Here is a 27,723-nt window from a genome sequence, read left to right on the forward strand (position 1 = left end):
TGTTTTTCCCTCAAGTCTTTTCACAATATGAAATCATTCTCAGATTGCAGCAATCTGACAGTAAAATGCTCCTTAAATGCATCCCACTGGTTCAGTATGGTGGTGTAGTGTGTATGTGGTTACGGCAGGACTCACCAGAGAAGGGAAAAAGGTATGTGCCATTGTAAGTTTCTCTACCTTATCTCTGAGAGAGAAGGTGCCATGAGTGCCAGCAGGCAGGAAGCGGTTACGCACTCGGAGTTGGCCCAGGTTGGCCACTATTAGGCGTTTAGAGCGGGAGCTCTCTGGGATCAAGAGGACAGGAGCACCTGCCTCAATGTCTAGCAGTACACGAGCAGCTCGCTGTGGGCGCTCACGCACCTGTAGAGTAGGAAGTGAATTAAAACAATCCCCTTTAAAGGTCACTAAAATGCCATGACTACGTAGAATTAAATGACATCTCACTACAAGTCCAAATATAGTCATCTATTTTAAAATGTTAATGAATGAAAGGAGGTGTAAATATTTGATGACAGCAGATACAATGAATGCACTTGTGAATTCTCCCTGGAGGAAGTAATTCTAGACCTCTGCTGTCCTCAGATACCACTACAGCCATTTAGAGCGATTATATGAAGCTAAACAACATAACATAGCAAAATATATAACATTTTACAACATAATGTGTTATATTTTTTTGTTCTTCGTGTTTAGACAGACTCAGTACAAAGTCGTTAATTTGACTACAATTTTAAATAATAGATATCAGCTCACTTCTGGATTGCACTACAGAACAGAATAGAGTGTGGTTAATCATTAAATATGAGAATTAATGTATTCAGTTAGTAGGATGAGCTTAGCATACTAAGCAATTTAATTTAAACATTAATTTATCAAACTAAAATGGTCAAATTAAACTTGTTTTCAGTTAGCATGCTAACATCTTAGCATGGCACAAAAGTAAAACATTTGTATTAGCTAGAACAAGAATACACAATGACCCTGTTATCTGACAAACCCAGAGAAAAATCATTATCTGTGAAAGCAACAAACTTTTCATTTGACCTACAGATCTGGGCATTTCAAAAAAGAAAGAAAACCAAACCATTTGCAAGATAACATTGACTGTAAGATTAATAAATCAAATCAACAAAAACCTGTGATGCAATAGATGCAAATATTGGTACTTTGCTAATGCAATGTGTACAAAGGACAAAGGACTGAGAGCAAGACACGTGAATGTCGTGGTTTGTAAGAGGGGACTAGAGTCTGGACAGACAGCTCAGTGCTGACAGCAAGCTGATCACTGAAATGGTTATCTGAGAAGCAGTGGGTTGTCTGTTTTCCCTGGGATACATGCATCAGTTACGCTAAGTTGTACAAAGCAGACACAAGGATCAGCCAAATAAAAATTTAAGGATGATATCTTAACATTTCAATTAATTTTGTCCTAAGGTTACCACTGAAAAAAACAATTAAAATGGGCCCTTACAGCCTGACCCTCAACAGCTGCTCTCTGCCTGCCCAGGACGTCCTGTAGCTGTGTGAAGTGTTGGATGAAGGCCACCACCTCAGCCTGGAAGCGCTGGGTATGGACATATTGTACTGAGGCCATCTGAAGAGACACCTTAATATCATATTCCCGCTGCAAATAGGGGTCAGGTTCACCATACCTGGAAATAAGATGTCAAAACTAAATCATGAATATGGACCTCTAAGTAAAATGCATTTATTAAATTACAGAAAAAGGAAGAAAATACTTGTGTATGTCATAGACAAGGGCCTCTCCACCATGTGTTGTGAATCGCTCTCTGTATAGATCCCCATGGGGTGTCAAATCACTCAGTGACAAACTTCCCAGACTCCCTTGCAATGCCAGATCTCCATCTAAAATTGCAACACATAAATTTAACAAACAACGATTTTCAGATAAAAAGCCGACCAATTTCATTATAATCATACACACCAATCATTTCCATGTGTGTTAACAGTTTAGAGACACTAGCTTTAGCAAGCTCGTTGGACTTCTTCCTCAGTACCAGTGATAAAGAGTGAACCTGTGGAGGAAGTACACGTCATTTTCTTTAAAGTTTACCCTGTCCATTATTGTTAATAAAATATATATTTTTTAAACATTAATTGGTATAATAATTATTAATCAATATTTCTACTGTACCTTTAAATCTAGCTTTGTATTGACCCTTTCCTCAATCGCTGTATTCAAATCTCCCAGATCACTGAGGGTACTATTTTCCAATAAGTCTTCAGGTATAGGCTGAGGTGTGGTGGATGGCATTTTCAAAGCATGGTTATTAGCAGTAGAGCCGATGCCAAAGAAGTCTAGAATCATGACCCAGGTTTGAAGTGTGATGAGAATATCCAGGCAGTTGAAGTCCACATCTACACTACGGCCGATGCTGCCATATCGTGCCTTAAACTCTGGGTGCCGCCTATCAACCATTAGCATGTTGATATGTACCAAAGAATCATCAAAGTCTGGTCGTGGGTTTGGAGACGGAGTTTGACGGGATGGGGATGGAGGAGGGGTACTGGGGCACTCTGCATCCTCTTTGCTCTTCCGACTGGGTGCAGATGGTGTACTGGGGTGCCTCTGATAGAACTGGAAAACATTCTGTGCCTCTTCAAATTGAGCTGGAAGAGAACGAGGCATTTCTGGGTAAAGAACATTGGACGTTGTTGGGCAAGATTGTGACAGGTATTCCTTTGGACTGAAGGTGGAGGGTTTTGGAGCACCTCTGGACACCATGAGGTGTTTGTACTTTGATTCAGGGTTTGACTCTAGAAGGTCTTCCATTAACAAGGAGTGAAGGGCTAGTTGGATGGAGACTGAATGGGGATGATCTTTGGTGAAGTCTCCCACCAGGTCTTGAAAGCGCAGACTGACCAACCCTTGGCATCCTTGGCTAAGGTCTCCGCTCAACTGCACTTGCAGCTCAGTGACCCGAAAGATAGCCCTCACTTGGGTAAAAGAGGGAGGCTGGAGAGGGGGAATCTCGTCTTGCAGCGGAAGTGTTGCTGAAAGGGATGATGACAAGGAAGAGTAAGATAGGCCAACATGAGGAGGGTCACGGGCAAAGAGTCCACCTTGCAGATCAGGGAAGCGATGTGGTTTAGTGGAGGAAGGAGTGGGAGGTGGTGGTGTGGGGGGCTGACTGGGCGTAACTCTCTGTTCTTCGATGAAGGAGAGATTATCAAGAGTCTGAAGGACCTGCTCATACACCGGCTTGCACAGACACACCTGGCAGAAAATAAGACAATTTAAAAATCAGGAAATGTATATATGATAAAGAGACAACTTTTCTGTTATGCATTTTTGTAGTGATTTACCTGAATGGCATTAACAAATCTGCCTTCCACTTTCATTAGCCCAGTGCTCTGGTAAGGTTCTTCACATGTAAAGGTAAACTGTAAGTTTTCATCAACAGGGACTTTCTCAATAGTGAGCTGGATGCTGGCATCTTTAAGAATATGAAATGCTGAAAGAAGAAGACATAGAGATGGAGATTTTCAAAAGTGCCTTGAAATGAATTAAATATAAAGGGAGAAAAGATTAACAAAGTCCCCAAATTTTATTTATAACTTACCTTTTCCTCTGCTTAAGTACTCAAAGAAGTCATGTCGTGTAAATTGTGGCTCGTTCAGATTAATGTCGCCACCATGTGAAGGTGAGGGTCCAGATGTGGAGCTGCTGTTAAGTCGTGCTCCTTTTCTTAAAACCAAGTTGCTTGTGTTGACAGAATACAGTCTTATATCTTTTATTTCAACCTGCAGTTTCTCCCCTTCTGAGTCATGCCCTGTAAGAAAGTTTTGAATTTGTATGCTCCCTAAATGTCCAACAAGCAGTTCAGGGTGACCCGGTTTTCTAGGAATAGACACCACTGGGGATTCTATACTGACATCTAGAGTCAGCTTGACCAGAAAAGAATCCAAGACTGGTTCCTTTTCAGGGACACAGAAACCATCTTCCTCGAAAGGATCAATTGTCCAGGTACACTGACTCTGCCTCCTGGATCTTTTGTATGGGTCCTCAAAGAGAGATACCATACCACTGTACTCTGCTGTTTTTGTTGCCAATACAGTAGAGACCTTTGAAGCTGCAGTCTTTAGCATAGACCTGAAGTTGTCCTCTACTTCATTTGCTGATAAACTGAGTTCTTTCAGGAACTTGGCTGAGTGGTTATAGTGTAAAGATGCCATCTGAAGTTTCAGGGAGCATTCTCCCTGAGTTTTTTCCATAAAGTGGAAACTCAAAGCTTCAGAGGGTGCCATGCCAGCAATAGAAAAGAATGCCACACCATCTGTGGAGGAGCTGTCTTCTACACTTCCAATACTGACAACAAACTGACTCCTGCCACCTTCCTGAGTCAAGTCTACGAGCTGAATGCATCCTAGAGAACCATTGACATCCAATCGACTTCCCACTGAAACATTGACTTTTGTCGCATTTATACTGGCCGTAGCAATTTTCATGCCTTTCTTCTCGCCTCCCAAAACAGTCCCGGTGGTAACAGTTCGCAAAAGCAGCAAGTTTAACCTGTGAATTTCAACAGTAAACTCCTTATTCTGGACATAAGTGGACTGATAGCTCTCCTCATTCTCTTCTCCATTAGGCAGTGGTGCTAGCTGTTGTGTTGGAGAGTTTTCATCTTTGGGGAAAGACTGCTGAAGGAATTTTAAAAGCTCTACCATTGTTTCAGGGTTAAGGATGATATCCAGGTTGTTGACCTGCATGGAGGTGACCTGAAGAGAGCGGTCCAAGTTCATAGAGGGGCAGTCTGAGCTGACAAACTGGTATTCCAACTTAATGAGTACCTCCTGGTCTCTCAGGGGAGAGTCCAGTGGAGATGCCTTGTCAAAATCAAGACCTGAGGAGTTCCTGTGCAAACCTGGCAGTTCTGGAGATTTACAGTCTGGTGAGACAGGTGATGTGGGCTGGCTCTCTCGCAGACTTCCAGTAGGTACATCAAAACAAAGGTGTTTATGAGAAGCAACAAGAAGATCAAAGTCAGAGCCATACGTCTGCAATGTATCCACAAGGTAGAGCCCATGGACTGTGAGGGAAACCATAGCATCATAAGGTCGCTTTACAAAATGTGCATTTGTTCCAAATACTTTCAGAACAGAAATATACCGGCCTCCACTTTCAATGCCAAGTTGCATGTAATTGATTTTAAACTCTATAAGGAGAAGTTTAGATTCCACAAGCACCTCTCGAGTATGTTGCTCAAGTGTCATCACACTCTTGGTGAGACTTTTATCAGAACTCTGGAGCTTCCAATCACTATCTTCCCTCTGAAAGATCTTCTCATGACGAAGTGTAAGAGGGTCAGGGGATTTGAGATTCTCCCCCTGTTTCTCATCTCCATCTGCCCCTGAATTACCCAGTCTAGCCAGGCAGCTTCTCAGTGCAGTCATCTTCTCCAAGTTGATGTGCACTTTGAGGTCTGGAAGTGTTCCTGAGAGAACAGCCCCTGGAAACTGAGGGTCTGATGTGTATCGCAGTCTTTGCTCTAGCTGTAGTAGGACATTGAATTTCTCCACCACATGAGTTGGGCCCACTTCACTGTCCTGCAGATGCTTCCAGTTGTCTTTATAGTGACCGACCATGATCTGGAGGTCTTTGAAAGATAAGGAGTACTTCTCATATAGGTTCTTGCTGACTATTTGGGCACCTTCTGGTGACTTAAGGCTGGTAATATCACAGAGCCTCTCCTGACCTTTGACATCCACCTCTTTTTCTGGAGGTGGAGTCCCAGGAGGTGTTGCTAATGGTGTCTGGAATTCTTCATCGCTTTCTCCGTCTGTCTGAGAGGTCTTAAGATTTGTTTGATGATCTTCTGTGAGAGAACAAATAAAACTGTCACAAGTTGCCATCAACTGTAATAAATTCAGAATGTATGGAAAGGCTGAAGCAGAAAATTTGATTTGAACCAGATACCTTGGAAATTAGTAAGAAGAATATGTCCGAGGTCTACAATGACTAGCATGGGGTCTTCAGACTGAAAATCATCTGGGAAGATGACTTGAGGGGCACATATATCTAATTTCATTGTCCAATGCTTACTGTTCTCCTGTGAAAGGAAAACCACAACCGAAATATTACTTAACATCTAATTGAGACTATAACTGATAGCCATTAAATAAAGTCCTCTCTTACAATGAACTCCCCAACTAGCAGCTGATCAATGGTTTGTCTGATTTCTGCCTTGGTTTGCATCTTGAGCTTGTTGTATTGCCTCCTGGCTGCTTCAGCCACTCTCAGCTCTAACTCAGACTGATATCCGAATCCTAGAAATTGTCATATAAAACATAATGTACTGATATTTCACAAAATAAATTCAAAATAATTTAAGACGGATGCTTATCCTCAAGGCACACCTGAGGTGTGGACCCTTCCTTTGTAGAAAAACTCAGCAACTTTCTTGATAGGCTGAGGGTTATAAATGATATTGAGAGGACTGGTATTGACCTCCAGTCTCCTCTCAAATTTGCTCCTTATTGGATTACGTTCATAAATCATCTCAAAGACAGGAGGGGCTGAAGATTCCACATCAGCGCCTGAGAAAAGAGAAAATAAGAGGTTCTTAATCAGCCTTCATAGACATGTATTTGTATGTATGTATTTTAATACAATTAAATATATATTAAGTAATTACTCACATTGATTGCTCATTTCTGTGCGGTAAGTCTGCTCAAAAGGTTGACTGACAGCAACTGCAACCTTGTCCTTAAAAAGTAGAAAAGTTATATGAAATCTATTATGACAGTCCTACAGCAACAAGTAACTTTAAATATGAGAAAAAACTAACCGGTTTTGGTGAAACAAGGACAGGAAAGATGGAGCCCTGGGTAGTAAGATCACGGAGAAACAGCCCTCCAAGTTTCACTGTGAATAATGAAGACTCGGAGCGAGGAAGAGACTCAACTGCAATCTTCACACCTGTTAAGCAAAATCAGGAACATAAAATCAACATTCAAAATTTATTCAAAGCCACTGATTTTTTTTGTTTTGTTGCTATAATAAATATATCTATACACACACCTGAAAACTCCAGTTGAATAACCCCACTCTCTTTCAAAAGAGGTTTCATTTTGTCTTGATGGTACAAGGTGACAGCTGCTTTCTCAAGGATAAAGTCCAACCGTGCAAAGAGATGATCCCTTCTTGTAAAGGTATTCAGTGTTTGTGAATCCTCCAAAGGATCAAAGAGATCATCTGTCTCAGCTGTTTAGAGGAGAGGAGGCACTTGATAAATGGTGCATAATACTACGGAAATTTTCTATATAAATGTAATTTAATACAAACTAAAATTTGCACAAGAAATTACTACATGCAGAAATTATTTAAAAATCATCATTATAAACCCATTCTCCTGTTATCATAAATGGAAAACTCACCAAGAATTTCCCACTGGGCAGAGCCTGGTAAAAGATCATCTGAAACTGGTTGCCCATCTGGTCCTCTTTCACTTCCCCCATACCAGCCACCCCAGCCTGGGAACCAAGACTGCAGATACTGGATCATGCCAGAACTCCCACTTTTAGGTAGAGAGCCTGAGGGAGAGGAGGCTGGGGTCTCGTTTATCATTGGCTCTCGTAGACTCTAAATGGATATGAAGGATTAATAAAAGACATGATTAATTAGTGTTAGGTGGGAGTGTATTTAAGAAATAAATGGACAGTGATTATGTTGATAACATGTTTTTTTTTCTTCATTTATTCAGTATTAAGCTACACTTTATCACCCATGACTTTCCACTCTGACATTTTCAAAGACCCACGACTGTGCCACTAAAGTAAGTCATCTCAGCTTGCCTCTGCAATTTCCTCATGTTTGCGGAAGGAGACATAAACAGTTTCCCGGAGAATCTGCAACTCCTCCAGTGTCTGTTCATCTTCAATCCTCTCTAACTCGTTCTATTGAAGTGAAAGGCAAAGATTACAGATTATGTAAGATTTCAAAATCTTTTTCAAACTCAAGAGACACTCATGCAAAGGTGAATACCGAGACATTGTGGAAATCTAACGTCTATACTCTGCAATCCTGTAAGTCCATAATTCTTACCTCCTCCTGTGGACTCAAAGTAGCTCCCTTAAGCCTCTGGAAATACAGGCTTGTGTAGAGTTTGGCATCACGCGCCCTGTGCAGAGCAAAGTCCCAGTTTCCCCGTCTGCGCTGTTCTCTGATCTCATTCAGGTTGGCATTAATAGCAAACATCCACCACTGCTGACAGCTTCAACATTAAAGGAGACATTATTCTACGTAACAATACCATTGTGTAACTAAATATTTATCAGGGTTTAATCAACGTGAACCATTAAGAGGTTTTTAAAGCTTATTTCAAAACATATTTAGGCTTGTTTGCAAGGAAAAAAAAAATCTCATTACTTTCCAGAAATGGGAAGTTTCGGTCTCCACTTTCGAAAAAGCATCTCCCTTTCTCGCCGGTCCAGTTCTTTGAGGAATGCCATCACCTGTTGATACTGAACCTGTAAACAAGCACAAATTCACAAGTGCAAGTGACTACTCTTGTACTTTTGGTGCTCACAAATAAGCCAATTTAAAAGGGGACATCATTGCGCAAATCAATCAACAACAAAAAGTGCCCAAGTTTACAATATCGGCCCAATATTCCTTGGAGTGCTCATATTAGGTGAAAGAAAACAGCCTAAAGGGATAAGTTAAAAATAAAAAACCTGTGATAGACGAAGTGAGAGGGGTTCCAACTGCACTTGGCCCTCAATGCGAGGCGTGTTACGAGATCGTAGTGGTTCTTTAGAGGCATTCCTCCTCACCAGCACAGAGGCACATACTGGCTCAAATATATACTGATGCTCACGGCTCTGCATACATTTACTCATCATCTCCTGTAACAGACAATTGATCAGGAAAATGTTTACAAGAAGCACTAGCCATTGTGTTAATGTGTCCTGATATTTTCAAAAACCTACCTGTACTTCTGTTGAGGGAAGATCTCCAAGCATGGTGCACTCCGTGTCCCAGTACACACTGAATTCACCGATTTCCAGCTCCTTCTGTCGAATAAGCTTCTGAGCCTGTAAGTGAAGAGTTTACCTTTCATGTTCCAACATGTAATGACAGAGCCACTTCATGAAGATGCCAAATAATATGGATAACTCACTGGTTCTTTGGAGCAGTTCTGTGCAGATACATTCTTGATACAAACGCCAAAGGCATAGGGTTTCTCAGGGTTGGAGAAATCATCTTCGAATCGTAAGTGGACACCTTGAATTTTCAACTGATAAGATATACAGAATAGCAAAATGATTATCATTTCTGAAATTGAACTTTAACAACAGCATAGTGCAAGGAAGGAAGTATAACAATAGTGAAAATTACCTCTATATTCTCAACTATTCTAGTCACAACAGACGCTGTGGCAGAGTACCAGTAAGATTCCCCTTTCTGCTCACATTCACTCTGATAAAATACAAAATAATCATTAAAAACACACACACATACACGAGTGAATTGCACATTGATTTCACATATAAGAAGTTCTAAGTGATTCATAGATCACAAAATAATAAACAAAATCAAATAGAATGTAACAAACAAATAAACCACTTATAACCTATGTATATGTACATTTGTACACAAGTAAAATATGAAAATCATCAGCATTTAACTACAGCAATTCAATGACATTTTCTAACAACCCGTACCTTCCACTTGTCCTCTAGAGCCTTGAGCAGCTGTTTCTTCTGCTCTCTCTCAGCTTCTCTTTCTCGCACATCATCATATTCCTGTGGGGGCGCAGGGCCGATAATAAGGTTCAGCTGGGACATGCAGATGACCCATGGGTCACTGTGTGGTCGATAAAAAGGGATCTGGAGGGTGATCTTCCCAATGACCCCTGGAAAAAATACACATAATATTTATGAAATACATATAGAATTTGACATAAACACAAGCGTTCAAGGGTTAGGGAATTTTAGATGATTTTTTAAAGACATTATGTTTTTTTTAGATGTTTTTTTAAAGACATTTTGTATGCTTACCAAACCTGCATTGATTTGATTAAACTACAGTCAAATCAATAATATTGTTAAATATCATAACACTTGAATTTCTTATTTGAATTTATATTTTGCCATCATGGGACTCATTTATTATTGATTATTTATTACATTTATTATTATTATTATCACTGTTGAAATCAGTTATGCTGCTTAATATTTTGTGCAAACTTTGACACACGTCAGATAATCCTGTTCTGACACAGTACTTCTGCTGTACAAGAGTTTCCTTAATTCCAAGAATTAAGATCACAAGATGGAAATACCTAACCCTAAGTCAGCATAAATAAAATTTAAAGTGATGTTTGTGCAAAGACAAATCAAAATACATTTATTTAGGTTTAAATATTCACTTAGATTAACACCTAAAACGTAAATATTACTTCTGACAACTATGCTTAAAATGGCATACAAACACAACATCAGTACTCCACTCATCACTGGCCTAGGAAAAGCTCATTTACTCAAACTAGGGTACTAGTAAGGTTATCTCACAGAGGCCACCATGCTGAGATAACATGACCAGGCAAATACTACTCATGTTATCTTGAAAAGCCTCTCTATAAACAGATACTTTTTTTTTGTTTGATAAATGAATCAACAGGGTATTTCCATAAGGGCACACCGACATGTGTAGTATAAAGTCCAAGGTAATTCAACCGGCAAAACAAAAAAAATACTTACTGAAACTAACTGATAACAGCCCAAAGGCTGTAGTAACACTAACCTGCTTTGACCTCAAAGGGCAGATCAAATTCTCGGAGAGCATCTTTTCTTAGTGGGAGGTTCTCCAACTCCACTGCCCCTGATCAAAACACAACGCATACTCCACAAAATGACACACAACACAGACAGTAAGCTCCGAATAGCACAAACTAAAACAAATGCATCCAAATACCTTTGAGAAGAGCAATAGAGAGCTGGTCAGTGTTAAGGTTGCTCACATATTTGCCCAGATATGTGTTGAGCACCCAGGCAACAAGTCCCTCCAACATTATACGAAGGGAATAGTGCACTGGGATTAGTCAGTTAAAGTCAATTCAAGCAGGCGATGAACTTCACACTTAGTGTTCACTTTAGTCATCTGAAGTCTGAGGAGTCAAAGAAACACACAAAAAAAAAACATTAAGCTTGTAGCAGTGCTCCTAAATCAGTGGTTCTCAGCCTTTTTGACTTCAAGGCCTCCTGTTGTCTACAACAATTTGAAGGCCCCTCGGCTTCCCTAGTTGTTTGTGGTTTAATGGATAAAGATTAAGGATTTTCGACCCGATTCATTATTTTAGAGCTTGGCATGGAAAAATTGGAATTAATTAAAAAAAATCACATGGAGTTATAAGATTTTATTACGCTTTACATGACTTTTCCAGTTCTAGATATCACACTTAAAATCACTCCGTATAGTCAGGTTTTTCAAGACTGTGGGAAACCTGGCTCTTCAAAGAGAGAAAGAAACTACTGAGGGAGTCCTCTCTCTCTTTTAAACATTATTGGAAATGTACAAAACTTATGAGATTTTGTTTTTGTTTTTTAATCGAGGACATGATTAGAAAAGGCTAATTAGACTTTACACACACACACACACAAACAGTTGCTCTTGTGATCTTCATTATCAAAGATAATTTTTGTGGGGTGGAATCTACAAATCAGCCTTACATGGGTTGCATTTTAAATATCTGCTATATTTTTGTTTTTACTTAAACACTATATAAATTATAAATTATTATTATTAAATTATTAAATGTATAAATTGAAGATAACATAAGAAATAAGAACTCTGCCCCCTAAGTGAATAGTATCAGGAGTTTAATACTTGTTATGTCTAATTTGAAATCATCTTGAGGTCATGGAGGTTTCACAAGGCCCCCTAGTGGACCCTGGCTCCCTGGTTGAGAACCACACTCCTTAACAATTATTACAAGTGATTTTTCTGAGTATTTGCTAGACAGATCTACAGTTTGTATGGCAGAACCTCAGAAGTTGACAGCCTCAGTCATTTTAACTGCATATTTTCTTATACAGTGAAAGTGAAAGTCTGGGTCATGCAACTCATGATGGTCAGTTGAATAATGACAGAATATGAATATTAATTTAACTATAGTGAACTGTACTAACTGTAGTGAACCTACCAGTGTTTTAAGACAGTCTGTAGCTCGGTCAACCGCAGTCTATGATCATCTCAGTCCAAACAGAGTGAAGATCTCCACTGTCCAAGCCAAGCAAAGTCCTGCTCCCTGAAGAGAAGCTGTTCTTGAGGGCTAAAAATAATATAAAATATATCCTTTCTTTTTAAAGACCCTTACATAACACACCGCGACTGACAACCGCACACGAAAACAAACTACTGTTTGTGACGAACAAAACAGCGCAGCTCTCCGTGACTCAGGCAGTGACACCGGGGCAGCGCTAGCATGTGCGCTCGTCCTTTAGCATTGCATAGCACTGCCTGCCAACTTTAAAACATGACAAACAGCTGAAAAGAGTGACCGGTCACAGTCCGTGGTTTAGTTCTGCATTGGTCCAAGGCTCTTGAGAAATACGCCCTGACCTGTAGGCACAATTTATCGTAGGTCCTCTGCGCTCATCTGTCAACTTCCAACAAGTCAAACTGAATCCATAAAACGCTTCCTGGAACCTGCGACGCTTCCGGTCACGTGCCAAAACAAAGCGATTTCTACCTACGTCATTGGGGTATAGGTCGTCATGTGACTGTTTAGATCTGATAAAACATGAGTAACTTTTGGTCTGTTTTTTCAGTAATGGTGCAAATAAATTATTGTACAGACCTATACAGATCTATTGTGCGTAATCGTATTGTTTTCAATGGGTGCAAATCCTGATTCCTACACATGGGGGCAGAAGAGTAGCGCGTAAAGCGGTGACAGTGCCATTCAACTTCAACAAGTTGGCCAAAAGATAACAACATATCGAGGAAAGAATACTTTGTAAACGAGGCGACTACTATTTAATTATAACCGGTTACTATGTAGTATAATATTTGTTAACTATATAAAAAGAACACCAGTTATATATGTGTGTGTGTATATATATATATATATATATATATATATATATATATATATATATATATATATATATATATATATATATTTTTTTTTTTTTTTTTTTTTTTTTTTTTGTCATAAAAATACTTTCCAACTAGCAGGAAATTCAGACAAAATACAGTTTGACTCAAGACTTCAAAATTGGTCCATATCACAATCAAAGTCATTAAAAAAGTAGCAAATACTTACATTTATTTGTAATGTATTAATATTAATTCAAATCATTTTATATTTTTTATTTTATAAATATAATATATTTTTGATGATGTAAAGTAAGTTTAAATATAAAAACTTACATTTACATTCAATGGTTGTATTACAAGACTTAACTTTTTTGTTTAATAATCATTACATCTATCTCATTTATCTCTATACTGTCGAACAACAGCGTGTTCATGCATCTCTAATGACTAAACCACTACAGTGATCCCATGAATTCATTAGATCTGATAAAATGCACTAAGCGGTGTAATCCATACAGACCCTATATCCAGTGTAATCCCCCGGCTATACCAGGATTTACAGAGTCCGCAGGGGTTGTTGTCCCATCTTCCCCCCATGGATTTCAGGGGCAAGCAGACATGAGGACATTTTGCCTCTTATCTTGAGATGAAATGCACCATTCTTCTGCTGAGCACATAAAATAACAAAAATCCTAGCACATGTTGAGCTCTGCAACCCCTGGCTGGTCGTGTGCAACCACATAATCCCAGCCTGGCCACAATAAAGTAGAAGGCCATCTGCTCAGCTCATAGCCCTTTAAAACTTCACATCTGGACAGTGGAGTGCATGGGGGGGCAGTACTCTTCCCCTCTCTTTCAGTCTAGATCTCTTTTTTTCTCCCCTTCTTGAGTTCACAATTGAGATTACATATTCTTTCATTCTTTATTTTACTTAACATTATCATGCATTATAGCGATTCTTGGTATCACATACTGTATGTCTGCATAAATATCTCTGTTGAAGGTAATATTCTCCATAATGCTGTATAACTTAACCTGAATACAACTGTCTGTAATTTACCTTTACGTGATTTCAAACCAGTGGTTCTCAGCTAGTTTTAGCTTCAAAATCAGGATTTTACACTGGACATCAAATGGTAGCTTTTCAAAACCCATATGTCAAAAAGTATTTTCAAAATATATGCCAAATAAATGGCAAAGATGCTGCAAAGGCAGCGTAAGTAATATATTTTTAAGATTGAAAATATTATTTTTTTTAAACTTTCATTTGATAAAAAATATAATACAAAATTTACATCAAGATAAATTTCATAATATGTTTTGGGTAAATGCAAAATGTTTTTATGTATGTATTTATATAATAATTAAATATGTTTAAAAAATATATGAGGAAATATAGGCAACTGAACTTTCTCAAAAACATATTTATGTAAATGCATTTTTACATTTATTTTAGTGATTTTTAAATATATTAATTCTTTATATTTATTTTTATATCAGGAAATATATCTGCTTTATGTGAAGTGAGTACAATTATCCTTAAAATCAACCGGTGAAATGTTGCCATGAACTGCACAGAGGTGAGGATTCGGGACACAATCTGTCCTTGATGGATGGTTAAGTTAAACAGTTTGAATTTGGTATCCTAAATGCATGCTTATATCGTTAATTGTATTTTATTATCTGCATTTTGAATTTCTGCTTTCCAGCCATGAATAAGATGAATGAATAAGAAATGAATAAGAACACAGTTTTTGTTTCATCAAGCTGTATTTATTCAGTGCAACTTATAACATCCAAGTGAAAAATAGAACACCAACATGTCAGAAAAAAAAACAAATCACCCCCTTGTGTCAGTATTTTGTTCAAGCATTTAGTCTGTTGGGATTTGTCTCTACTAACTTTACATATTTAGACTTTGTAATATTTACCCACTCTTTTTTGCAGAACTGCTCAAGTTCAGTTCAATTTGTTGGTGAGTGTTTGTGGACTGCAGTCTTTAAGTCATTCCACAGACTTTCAATGGGGTTAAAGTCTGGGCTCTGACTAGACCAAACAAGGATATTCACCCTTTTTCTTCTTTTAACCACTCTGTGCTCAGTTTTGCTGTGTGCTTTGGGTCTTCCCACTGAAAACTTTTTGATAGGAAGCATATTTTTTCTCAATAATTTGATGGTCTTTTGCCCGTATTTTGCTGCAGAGAAACACCCTCATAACAGAACATTACCACCTCTATTTTTTACTGGAGGAATAGGGTTATTTGGATGGTGAGGTGTAGACATATATAGTTTCCATGTTAAGGCCAAATAATTTACCTTTAGTCTCATCAACCTCAGAATCTTATGATCCGATGATGTTGTTTTGTTATTATTGTGACTTGTTATATGTTTAATTCTGCTACCCGACCCTGTCTTGACCAGGTCTCTTGTAAAAGAGGTTTTAACCTCAATGTGACATTCCTGTTTAAATAAAGGTTAAGAAGAATCTTCAAGCTGCGTTTGGACTGCATGTGGCCTTTCTTGAGGAGTGGCTTTTTTCTTGCAACCCTCCCATACAAGTCACATTTGTGGAGAATTTGTGATATTGTTGTCACATGATCACTCTTCCAGCAGCTGCTTCAGAGATGCTGTAGGCCTCTTGGTCGCCTCTCTGAGCAGGTTCCTCTTGGCTCTTTCATCCAGTTTGGAGGGAAGTCCTGATCCAGGGAGGGTCTGTGTTGTACCAAATACCTTTCAATTTTAATCACAGACTTCACTGTGCTTCTATAGGCATTGATAAAGCTTTTGATTTTTTTTTCATATCCATCTCTTGACTCGTGCCTGTCCACAACTTTATCCCAGAGATCTTTTGACAGCGCCTTGCCACCCATAGATGATTGTTTGCTTCAGTTGCACTGCCAAGGATTGAGATTCTCCAGGAAAGCTCTTTTCAAGCTGAGCTAATCAAAATGACCACAGCTGATCACAGTTAAAAATCAAATGGCTTTGTGTGCCATTGAGAAGGTCATTACAACTGATCGAGTTTACAAATAATTTTTTCCAACTCCATTCTTTTATTTTATTGATTTGTTTTCAGACATGTTTGTGTTTAACCTTTCACTTGGATGTTACAAGTTAACCACCATTGACAGGCTTTTCATACTGTAATCACACTAACTCCTGTAAACTAACCAGCATCGGTGTCAGAAACAGTGAAGAGGATCAGGATGCAGAGTCATGCTGTTCTTGTTTTCAGGGATCTTGGTTTCATTCTCAGGTCATAGTCCACCACTGGATAATGAGTGGCCAGTTGAAGGATCAGTTTCATTTGCCCTGAATGTAAAACAATCTTGGCTAGTGTCCAAGTAAACAGGTCTTGACACATAACTTCCTACTGGCCACATGCCTTCATGTTCAACTTACATGCTCTTGTAAACTTAGACCCACATCATTTACTTACCTTTTAAAACTGACATTTCAGTGTTTCACAGCATTACAACTCAGTAGTTATGATGCAGTGCATCAATATTTAATGCTCTCGATTATTGTCTAGCTAATGGCCATCCAAATCTCACTAAGGAAAGGAGTAAACAGTAAGGAAAGAAGTGGGAATGTTAGTTTCACGCCATAAATCAAGTCAATTTTAAGGAGAGGAAAGCTGGTTAAAAGTCACTGAGAAATAGCAAGGGACAGGAGGAGACTTGATTAGTCAAAGCCATCCTCAGTAGCGGAGTCTGAATTCAACACAACTGGCCCACAGACACGTAACCATAGCAACAAGAAGATCTGAAGAATCGTAGCACTTATTCTGCCAAATTCTTTCCTCTGTCTCATTTAACTTTTCGCCTAGAAAATGAGCAGGCGAAATAAGTGTGCTTTCCATCCTCTCTCATCTCCATCTGAGGGGATGTTTGGATGATTGTGGAATCTACTACACTTCTGTGTCGCTTGTTTGCCTCTGTCGTCTGTTAAATTCATGACCCGGAGTAAAACGTCACTGTTGCTAAGTCATGGAGATCTCCCAACCACAGCATATACAAGAAGCTTTCATCGAGACAAAAACGTCCTCTAGCATCAACCTAAAAAACTCAATTCTATGTGTAGTGGAAGCAACACAAGATTATATAAAGGCACTACATGAGCTCTATTGTTTCTTTTGCACTTTGAGAGCTTCCAGGGCTTTCCGGGTCGAACCGGCAGGAACTTCATGTTATTTTCACAAGATGGTGGCAGAAAGCAGGACCACCTCATCTAGTTACAACATGGCCTAAGACAGTGTGACCAGACATATTAAAACACTTTGGCATCAATGTTAGGAAAGGAAAGGAAAAGAATGTTACGAGACAGAATTAACATAAAATGGACAAAGTTCCCTTTTAATTTAGCCTTTAAAATACTTTGAGTACTTGATATACAGTTGCGACCCATCTGTAACTACAACAAGCATATTAAGAGTATGCATGACATTTATGAAGTCATCAATAACCAAACATGTCTTATGTTATTTGTAATACAACCGAATTGATTGGCGTTTTGAACCATTTGCATGAAAAACATGTATGCCACAATATATGCTAATTTATTTCTTTGGTGATAAGTGCAATTATGAATTATGAGAAGTGGCTTACAGTCTGGCTCACTGGGATTGTGTGCAATGTCATCTGTACATTAAAGTGCAAGTAGCTAAACCTTACTATAACGGAGCAAGATCCATGTACACAATACCAAAAATAACTCGTGTAGAAAATACTAATTATCTTGCACATTTTCATAAAAAGACCATTGTTGCTAGTTGATGTCAAAATATAATGCTGATCAATTTTGAATACAGGGGCATTAAACAGTGCTTTCATAAACTGCATTTTCAGGAACAGTTTTAGTCTTAAGGCTCAATTCAATCATTGGTGTTCAAGTATAAAAAAGCATCACAGATGACGTTTGTGAGATTTTTTGACGGCTCTTGCAGCTTCACCTTAGTCACACAGGGGCCTATTCTCATGGAAATAAGGTTTTCACCTCTTAATCAAATCCCTTGGCTTCCAGTGTGTGGTGCATTGTGGGTAATTTGTAATCTCCATTCTGTCCAGTTAGACCCCTCAGTCCTCTGCCTCCTCTTCATCTGTCCTTTTGGATTTGAGCCGCTGGAAACAGTGGATAGTGGAGGCCAGAAAGAAACTGGCAATAATGGCTGCCACTGAAATACAAATTCCAGAAAAAATGACTATGAGATAATCAGTGAGAGTCAGCAATCCCCGACACTCGCGGAAACTGTCCTCAGAAAGCACACTGAGGGACACTTGCCGCCCGTCCCCTGGAAGAGAGCACTCCATACCCTCTAACCCTGGAACAGAGAAAGACGGAGAGGGGAACAATTATTATTGAACATATATACAATCTCATAGAAGACCATGTGGTGATTTGTTTTTCACAACTTCACTTTTTTTGTATTTTTTTTTTTTTTGTACTAGAAAGTATGTTTTTCTAATTGCTTATAAGTAAGAAAAAAATGAGATTTCTCATTATATGATGGCTTTAGTTGAAATGGCTTGATAGAAAGGACACAGTGAATCTTTTGGTGAAGAGTCCATGGAACATTCAGTTTAGTCTCATGATCAGTGTTCAGTTACCGGACTTGTATGAGTTTCCAAACCAGCTCACATGTCAGGTCACTAATGTCACCAGCAACCTCAGCTGCACAATATCATGAACAAACATTATCTAAGCTTGCGGTCAACAAGATAATACTAAACAAGATTAAAAAATACTTTTATTCATCAAGGATTTATCATATTGATCAAAAGTGACAGTAAATTTTACATTTATGATTTTACAAAATATTTATATTTCAAATAAATGCTGTTCTTTTGAACTTTTCATTCATCAAAGAATCCGGAAAAAACAGTATAAATAGCTGCTGATTCCTAATTCAAAGGAATAAATAATATTTCAAGAGAATAAATTACATTTAAAAATATATTCAAATAGAACACACTCTTTTTGCAGTAATTTTGACCAAAGAAAGCATATTTGGTAAGCAGAAACTAAAAAAAATAATAATAAATTCTTTTAAATGTAAAAGGTAAGTTCATCTGTTTTTTCATCTGTTTCGGTTAATTTTTCCCATTTAATTTCTGTTTGTTCAGGTCTTTAAAGGCCATTTGATGGTCACATATCCAGACAGTGTTTCACTTCAAAGGATAATAAATGAGCAAGCAGACTTCATTAACACACACACAAAACCCAAGGCTATACACTCCAACTGAACATGTGCACTAGCACTCAATGCCATTACATTCAAGTGCCTTTCTGATGGGTGAGCAACACCTACAATGAGCTTGCTGTCCAAATTCATGCTCGATCTGCTTTAAAAACAAAGTGCTAATGAGATTTGACACATAATGTTTAAGATCATGTTTAAAAAAGGCATGAATGAACCCCCCCCCCCACACACACACACATATACACATATACATATATATATATATATATATATATATATATATATATATATATATATATATATATACATACACACACACACACACACACACACACACGTGTATATATATATATTTTTTTCATATAGCAATAACACAGAGCAGAGCTGCAACTATGACTCAGAAAACTCCTGTTACATAATGGCAAAATAAGATGCGAGATGGGATGCTTTCTAATTTCTTTATGGGAAATGTTTGTGAAATTTTCCTCGTTGGTGTGTATTTTGATTTTCACAGAGGGAGGTTTAATCTCCTTTCAGCTGTGTGATCAGCGGACACCAGATGACAGATTTGAAGCGGAACATCGCCTACATAATACAGCCACGCTGACAGACAGACACAACAGAGCGGCAGAGCTCCAGAGCCCCATCTCTCCTCTTATTGCCTCACGCTGTGTATTTTTGAGCGGAAATAATAAGAAACGGAATTCTCGTCAGTATATAACCCTCCGTGTCATAACACAATGCCACCATGCTTGTTCATGTCATTGGCCAAAGTCAGTTGACATCATCATCAAACGTGTGAGGCAGTACGTGCGGATGAGTCACTCCATCCAGAAGGGCTTTTCCACACGCAGGGGATTCATCGACCGCAGCCTCCTTTGTTTGGTCTGTCACGTGGCCGTTTGCACAGCTCTACGAGCTCATCTAATGTGTTTCTCATGCCAGAGCTTCAGTGTTTTACACTGGAGATCCCCTGGAGCGAAAATCTCAATTCGCCAACACACACTCACATGCTTTTATCCATTTAGAAAATTCTCACAGCAGCCACAAGCTCAGTCAGCCGACTAGTGTTGTCTAGCCTGCTGTCACCACATATGTGTGGCACGAGGAAGACACTGCCATGTTCTTGTGTTTGCATCAGTGAAATTAATCAAAGCTGTGTCTTTCTAGTGTAATACAGCCGAATATATGAATCTCATTAGGTCTCTCTTTTCAGATTACACTGATTTCATTCAATACATTTGATTGATGTGCTAAAAAGAGTGCATGCATTATCTTGTGATAAATACATGGCTTGTTGGCATAATGGTGACATATTGTGACGTAGTAACCTCTCTGGCTCTGTCTGTTGACCTTTGAGGGTTGTTTAAAAGAGTTTTACATGCACCTATCACATATATGTATTCCACTTAGCATGCTTTGTTTATCCTCAACACTGTTTTTGGTGGAAATCTTGGTTCTTGCCCTTAAAAGACTGAATATCCATTTACCGGGCAACTGAAAGTGTGCCAGAAGTGTGCTATCATCAGTATCAGTTTCAGTGTTGGGTTGAATAATGGATGTAATGTGTTCATCCATCCCCAGGTGCCAGGGAGTTTAAACTAGTGGTCCAAATTAACGATCTAAATGAAAGACTGCATTATGGTGGATTCATACAGTTTTTCACACGATATTTTAAATAGTGTCAGTTTTGTTTCTTGAGTTACAATTAAAACAATCTAACCACTGGCATTTATGCTGCTATGCAACACCAAGGTCAGTTTAATTGCCAGGAAAGAATGATAAAATGCATATCTTGAATACTATGTAAATTGTGGTAACCATGTCTGTCAAATGTAAATAAATGCTAGATATCTGGAACATCTTGACACATTCTAAACAATTTGGACTTCTCTGGACCTTTTCTGTATTTGTTAATCAATGCTGAATGTAATAGCACTGAATTTAAATGAACTTAAATGTTGCAATGAAATGAGGAAATTATACAGAGGAAGTGAGGATCATAAAAGACTGTGCAAGGTTAGCATACATTTGTGAACGGGTGAAAGGGTTTTGTTTACAAATACAACTGACCTTCATTGTCTCTGTTGACAAAGGAACAGACACCCTGTTCATGTTAAATTAATGGGTACAGTTAATATTATTATTCTGGAGATGGACTAATTAAATGTTGATGTGATTTAGAAGTTACAAATGATGTCTGATAGGATCTCAGTCTCATGCTTCAAATCGTAAGCAACAAAAATAGTCAAATATACTTCAAAATCTCTGAGGATTAACCAAATCTTTCTCTGAATATGGAGTTTAATCCAATCAGGAAGATTCACACCTACTGTATGATGATAACTATGATTCGTGATAAGGGATAACTATGATAAGTAATGATTCTCAAATGTTGTTAAAAATATGTGAATTTAGACTTCAAATTATAGTTTTTGGTTTTGTTTCCAACATTAACAATGTACCATTTAATCTTTTTTTTTTAGTAGTTTTTACTAAGAAAGATATTTATTTATTTTATTATATATAGAGAGAGAAAGAGGTTTGGCTTGGTTGTGTAACAAAGCTACTACACATGCTCCCAGCACTTGGTATATAAATGTGCAACCAAAACCCAAACTAAATATTTTATATTGACATGTTCGTAACTTGCGACCTATACATTACTCTAAAACAGACAAAGGGAGAGAAAAGTGACTTGTACTTCTAAGGGACAGAGAGGATCATGCATATATATATATATATATATATATATATATATATATAGATATATTTGATGTAGCTGTGGAGCTAGTGATAAGTGACCTATAATGACAAATGGATACTGTATTCAAGAGGGTACAGTACATTTCCCTCAATTTCTTCCTTTAGTTACCACTCAAATGAATGTCGACAAAGAGGACAAGACATGAAAAAAAATAAGGGAACATGTTGTGTGGCATCTGTTTCATGAATTATGCACAAGAACATTTGGCATATTCTAGCAATCACCTATGGTGTTTCAACCTCTTAGTCTTGGTTTGAAAATATTCTCATGCAGCTAAATACAAGATGCAGTGGAGGCATGTAATACAAAAGTGTTATCATTTGAAATTTGACTTTCGATTTAGATATTCAAGACATTAATAAGTTGAATTACTAGCCCATCATGCTAATGTGATGAGTCAAAATAGTTAAGTCTCTGTTGTAAGCAACTAGTGTGTTGTGAAGCATCTCTAGCCCTAGTCAGAAAGTAGATCATAAGCATCAACAGTTCTCCCCCTCAGTGTTACTTTCACTGTTGAATGACCACAGACTATTTGTTGAAATAAAATGTATGACATTATTTAATACAGGTCAGGAAGACAAGATTTAAGCAGCTTACCAGTTGGGAGCTTGTGACGATTCTCCAACAACCAAAGAAACAGTTTGGCAAAGTTGCAATTGCACACCCAGGGGTTCCCTTCTAAGCGTATCACCCGTAAAGAAGGCAATTGGTTCAACACCTCGATGTCCAGGCCAGAGAGGGAATTCCTCTCTAGCTCGAGCTCTCGTAAGGAGGTGAGGCCTGCAAATGCGTCCTTGCTGACCATATTCAAATAAGGATTGTTCCCGAGACGTAGCTTGATCAAACTATGGGACTCACCGAAAGTTCCCGAGGGGATCTCAGTCAAGTTGTTGCTCCCCAGGTCCAGATAGACCAGTCTGGAGGATGTGCACAGAGTCCCAGGCTCCAGCTTTGTTAGGGAGTTATTCCTCAGATCCAGGTAGACCAAATCACTGTAGAGAACCAGGAAATCAGAAGGGATCCAGGGAATCCAGTTGTTAGACAGAAGCAGTCTCCGTACATCCAAAGGGATGGAGTCTGGAAGACGGGTGAGCCCTTGACTTGTGCAGTCCACGGTGTGATGGTCTGGACACAAGCAGCTGGATGGACAGTTGTACCCCCAAGATAACAAGGTAGAGGATAGCAAGGCAAGGAAAGGCTGAAACCAGCGAACACATGAGAACATTGTCAAGAGGGTGCGAGGTGAAGGGGAGATTGGGGGGATTGAGAGAGGGAGGTCTGGAGAGGAATAGAGGAGAGGGGATGGGGTAAAGGGACGGGGCGAGATACTAGGAAAGGGGACAGGGGTGCATCAGGAGATGACAGGAGTCAGGGTTGTCGCGAAGGCATCTTTCCTTGTCTCCTAGATTGCAATCTACAAAGGCTCGAGCAGCAGCAAGCGGCTAAAAAGACACGGAGCTGTTTTCCACAAGATCATATAGCAGGCGGAGTGGGTCGTGTGGCAGCCCTCTGGCTCCGAGCATGAAAAGGGAGGAGAGAGAGAGCGATCGAGAGAATACAGGGAAGAGAGAGAGAGACCACGCAATGCAAGGGATTAGCAGAGAGGTAAACAGAGACGAGTGAACCAGAGACTGGGAAGCGCTGGGGGCATGGAGAGGGGAGGGGAGTGTGAGGACGGAAGGGGAGGTGTAGCCTACTTGGTTTACCCACAGTCAAAAGGGATTTCTGATTCTTTAATTCAAACATACACTATGTGCTGATCCGTATCTTGGTCCTTATGCGTCTGCTCTTGATTGTGTGCCAGCTGAACCATGGTGTCCATAGCACATTTGACTCAAGGCTGTGGTTGCAAGTCTTCTTCCATCCTGAATAAATGGCTAATGATATGTTGTCGATGGTTTCCACATTTAATCACATTTGGCTTCTTTTCTGTTGTCCTCCGATTCAGTCGGTATAGTGCATGATTTTATATTCTGGCTCCATTGCCATGGTGATGGATGTGACGATTAACATGGGGCTGTGTGCATACAGATTACTGCCCTGAAAGTGAGAGATGGTGACTGCGTGTGAACCTCAGCAAAGCGGATCATTCTTGTCTATTGCATTCTACAAATTAGAAATCGCATGCAAAACCTTCCCGACCTCATCACAGCTGCACAACTCAATCACACTTGTTTACATCCCGAATGTAATGGCTGTCCTGAAAATCACAACGCTTTCAAAATGTCCAACATTTTATATGAGTCGAAAGGACTACAAAAAGATTTTGACAGTACCTCTTCTTCAGTGTGCCCATGAAAGCGGTCATTACTCATAGCGTTTCCAGCTGTTGTTATTTTTGTCGCTCTGTGTTCAGAATTCATGTTTACTCCTGTGCTGCTGTAAATCTCCAACAGACAGCTTTCCTCTTACATCACATGCACTGGAGAATAGCATGGCACAGCCCAGTGGAATTACACAATAGTCCCATAGGTCATTTTGTACCTCTGACCTTTCTGGCAGGCATGACCAGAAAGAAAAAAAAAGACTCGCCTTTGACCTTTTCATGTGGCACTTCTTTGAAAGAATTTCAACTCGAAATGTTACTTCCTCTGGTGTCCCTGTAAAAGAAACAAATGTCAGGATCATTAGTGCAAAGGTACAGGATATCTTCTCAGTAGGGCATATGGCAGTGTCAGAAAATCTGTGCAGACTTTCCCTTCACAATTAAGTATGGCACATGAATAAATGATAAATATCATGAGCAACATACTGTTTGACACAGTTGGGTTGTGGAGACGACACAACAGGAAAGGACACAAACAAAAGGTAATGCTACTTACTGTGACTTAAATACTAAATCCTTATTTAAGAATGTGGCTTGCATGCAAGACAATAAAATGCTGATAACTTTGTGTGCCTTGGTTTTTCCAGGGTCGAGTTGATTCTTTTACAGATCCAAACTATTCATCGTCTAGAGGCATGCATGGCAGGGTTTAGTGGAGAAGATCATGCAGCTTGGATTTTCTCACTAGGGTCTTTAAAGAGAGACATGATAATCCCATATACACAGTCACAAATGGCAAGAAGACCATGTGTCAGTGCCCTCAAAAAGAATACCTGTCAGCCTCGGCTGAGAACATGGTGACATACTTTCCTTCCAGGTGCATTCTGGGCCCTCACTCCAGATGATCCTCACCAACATACCCAAGAGCAATATACTGTCGCCCTACTGAACCATTGCACTATTGAGACAACTGGCCACAAAATAAATAGTTGTCGAGTTGGAAAAAAGCACCAATAGTCACAAAATATGAATGTCTCAGAAACTAGGACACCCAGTTGAATGCACAGAATCGAAGTCCTAACTGCAAGGGATCAACAAAACTAGGCCAAGTCATTAAAGCACTTTCAATCACAACAGTACTGACAAATTCAGTTTATGTGGATATAAGTGCACCATTACATAGCCACATATTTAATACAGGTTATTGGATTACTGGACTAATATTGCATTGTACTTTTGGTATGCTTTGTTGTGGTGGCTAATTCCACTGGGATTAAATAAACACTGTTGTCCACTGCAGCCAACGAGGTGATACTACAGTTATCAGATAGGCATGACACAGTTTGATCGTGTTTCAAAGATTAGCCATTGATGTGACTTTACTTGACCCCTATTTGTCAAGACCGCGAGAGAAAAACTGGTGTCCAGCAAGCTACCTACAAGATTAAGCATCACCAAATAGAGTTAAAAGGTCCTTCCAGAACACTGCCCATGTCTGGCATCAACAGTCACAAATCACCTGCAAAATAAAATTAATGAATGATAATTAAGAAGGAACAACTACTGGCAAAGAACAGATGGGTCTGAATTCAGGCTCCACACAGTAGCTCCCACATCACAGCCAAGAGTTTTCTAATCTTTCTAATACTACAGCTTGAGAAGATTATTCCCTATCTCTCTTTCCCTCAAACACACACAGAGTATTGACAGCTTCCTAATTTGTTTGCTATCTGGGTGAGAGTAGAGGATGTCAATAAAACAAGACTAGGCTGAATAGATGGCAGGAGGCGCAAGTCTTCAGTTCAGCTGGCAGAGCAGGTCAAATGCCAATAGATTTCAAGGCATGAACTGCAGGAAAATATAAGGTTAAAATACCAACAAAAAAAATTATTGATAGAATGCATAAAATCAAACATTCAGAAAACATAAGTTTCTGGTGAAATAATACTACAAAGATTAAAAATTATTATTATTATTTTTTTTTTTACATTTTGTGATTTCTCCAATATTTCTGCTGCTAAATATAATATAATAATAAAATACAAAAGTCCACTTTTCATAAGCATGTCAACAGACCTTGATCTCATTTAGCAGCTTACAACTCCCCCTGGTGGTCTGGACTAATACAACATCCACAACACAAACACAAAATAATCATTTAGACTTAGAACCAAAAACAATACACTTATCACATGATCCCCGACACTGACCCTTGCTCCATATTTTATTGAAGAAAAACAAAGCGGGCCACAAATGTTCATTCATAGAAAATAAACCAATAGCATTACTACAAATTATTCACCTGTAACATCATTCACAGGGTTACAGTAAATGTACATTTATACAAAATCCAGAGCCTCCTGCTTCACTCACAGTGGTCAAGGTGGACAGTAGAGTGCGTGTATGAGGAGTTATTACCAATGAAAGTTTGTGCATATTATTTTATGCGTGTACATGGCCTAATCCACAGTCATATATTCACCACAGAGAAACTGATTCTTTATCAAATAGAAAGTAAACCTGGAGAAAAAAATTGCCACATTACAATTAAAAATGGTAAAAAAAAAAATAAAAAAAAAAGATTGAAATGAAGGTATTTTCATATATATTAACATATGTACATTCTTTTCATACAACCATTTTATTACCATTCTGTTGTTATGGTACTAATGGCATATTAAAAAATTAAAATTTTGTTAAAATTTCAAATAAAAGGGGAAGAAGAAATGATTTTGCAATAATAAATGATGTTGCTTACAAAACATTCACTTTTAGTTTTACATTTAACATATAGAATGTTGCCCAACAATAATGTAAAATGTATGTATTAAATGTAAATTGAAAGCATGGAATATAGATATGAGCATATTTACCTAAATATTGCAGCACATAGTCATTAACGGTTATGAGTTTGTCAGGCAAAGCTTTACAAAGGACACAGCAGCCTGGCTCCCATTAAAAGTCAGTATGCCTACGAGGAAAACAAGCGAAAGTCGGTAAGAGATTTTAGTGCTGAGAGAGTGATTAAAACAAAAATATGTGAGATTCAGACGTACTAAGAAAGTGAACAAGAGTATTTTTTTTATACATGTGTAAAGTGTTTAGACATGGAAGACCAGGTAACAAGTTGATAGGAAGCACTTTCACTTTAGAGAGACGTTGTCACAGTGTCAACTCAACAACTATTTTGGGTTACAAATGTGCTGTGCTCCAGGAAGAGCAACAGACTAGAACTGTAACTGCTTATTAACCAACACTGTATTTACTGAAAACAACAAAAAAGCAAGCATGTATTTCGCAAAGTACTTTACAATAATGCTGAATATGTCATGAAGTTTGTGTAAAACATGTCAAAGATATTATATATATAGTATATATATATATATATATATATATATATATATATTAAAACAAATTGTCCAGGCA

The 27,723-nt window shown here is 38.6% G+C and overlaps 2 protein-coding genes across 5 annotated transcripts in view; both read right to left on the bottom strand.

Annotated features, from left to right (window-relative positions):
* Nucleotides 1-12,663, bottom strand: part of vps13d (vacuolar protein sorting 13 homolog D) — a 43,265-nt gene extending 30,602 nt beyond the window's left edge. For 2 of the 3 annotated variants that reach the window (XM_026241127.1, XM_026241125.1), the window contains exons 1-25: nucleotides 12,168-12,663; nucleotides 10,940-11,132; nucleotides 10,769-10,846; nucleotides 9,688-9,878; nucleotides 9,362-9,442; nucleotides 9,144-9,260; nucleotides 8,953-9,057; nucleotides 8,698-8,868; nucleotides 8,390-8,490; nucleotides 8,066-8,234; nucleotides 7,816-7,917; nucleotides 7,399-7,603; nucleotides 7,043-7,225; nucleotides 6,810-6,940; nucleotides 6,661-6,727; nucleotides 6,379-6,558; nucleotides 6,158-6,288; nucleotides 5,939-6,071; nucleotides 3,585-5,837; nucleotides 3,328-3,476; nucleotides 2,156-3,238; nucleotides 1,946-2,036; nucleotides 1,740-1,866; nucleotides 1,472-1,652; nucleotides 136-360 (exon numbers count right to left, since the gene is read on the bottom strand). In XM_026241127.1, the coding sequence (XP_026096912.1) occupies nucleotides 136-360; nucleotides 1,472-1,652; nucleotides 1,740-1,866; nucleotides 1,946-2,036; nucleotides 2,156-3,238; nucleotides 3,328-3,476; nucleotides 3,585-5,837; nucleotides 5,939-6,071; nucleotides 6,158-6,288; nucleotides 6,379-6,558; nucleotides 6,661-6,727; nucleotides 6,810-6,940; nucleotides 7,043-7,225; nucleotides 7,399-7,603; nucleotides 7,816-7,917; nucleotides 8,066-8,234; nucleotides 8,390-8,490; nucleotides 8,698-8,868; nucleotides 8,953-9,057; nucleotides 9,144-9,260; nucleotides 9,362-9,442; nucleotides 9,688-9,878; nucleotides 10,769-10,846; nucleotides 10,940-11,036 (6,351 nt within the window). In that variant the 5' untranslated portion in view covers nucleotides 11,037-11,132; nucleotides 12,168-12,663. The remainder of the gene's footprint in view (nucleotides 1-135; nucleotides 361-1,471; nucleotides 1,653-1,739; nucleotides 1,867-1,945; nucleotides 2,037-2,155; nucleotides 3,239-3,327; nucleotides 3,477-3,584; nucleotides 5,838-5,938; nucleotides 6,072-6,157; nucleotides 6,289-6,378; nucleotides 6,559-6,660; nucleotides 6,728-6,809; nucleotides 6,941-7,042; nucleotides 7,226-7,398; nucleotides 7,604-7,815; nucleotides 7,918-8,065; nucleotides 8,235-8,389; nucleotides 8,491-8,697; nucleotides 8,869-8,952; nucleotides 9,058-9,143; nucleotides 9,261-9,361; nucleotides 9,443-9,687; nucleotides 9,879-10,768; nucleotides 10,847-10,939; nucleotides 11,133-12,167) is intronic. The other variant, XM_026241126.1, reaches the window with a different exon arrangement.
* A 3,427-nt stretch (nucleotides 12,664-16,090) lies between these two features.
* Nucleotides 16,091-24,675, bottom strand: lrrc38a (leucine rich repeat containing 38a). 2 transcript variants are annotated; one of them, XM_026241129.1, is made up of 3 exons: nucleotides 24,308-24,675; nucleotides 22,629-24,071; nucleotides 16,091-18,385 (listed from the first exon to the last, which is right to left on the bottom strand). In XM_026241129.1, exons 2-3 carry the CDS (start codon nucleotides 23,254-23,256, stop codon nucleotides 18,141-18,143), a joined length of 873 nt encoding a protein of 290 aa, XP_026096914.1. In that variant the 5' UTR covers nucleotides 23,257-24,071; nucleotides 24,308-24,675; the 3' UTR covers nucleotides 16,091-18,140. The 2 variants fall into 2 exon arrangements, with proteins under 2 accessions (XP_026096914.1, XP_026096913.1); XM_026241128.1 differs by lacking the exon at nucleotides 24,308-24,675 and having other exon boundaries at nucleotides 22,629-24,276.
* Between the last annotated feature and the right edge of the window lie 3,048 nt (nucleotides 24,676-27,723).

Source organism: Carassius auratus, linkage group LG44F (genome assembly GCF_003368295.1).
Source record: "Carassius auratus strain Wakin linkage group LG44F, ASM336829v1, whole genome shotgun sequence".
Lineage (NCBI taxonomy): Eukaryota > Metazoa > Chordata > Actinopteri > Cypriniformes > Cyprinidae > Carassius > Carassius auratus.

Bases quoted from the DNA above. Each gene is read 5' to 3' on its own strand.
- lrrc38a (XM_026241129.1), bottom strand. From the start codon at position 23,256: ATGTTCTCATGTGTTCGCTGGTTTCAGCCTTTCCTTGCCTTGCTATCC. The intron at 18,386-22,628 runs GTAAGCTGCTTA...TCTCTGTTCCAG, and splicing joins TCGTCACAAGCTCCCAACTG to GGTTAGAGGGTATGGAGTGC.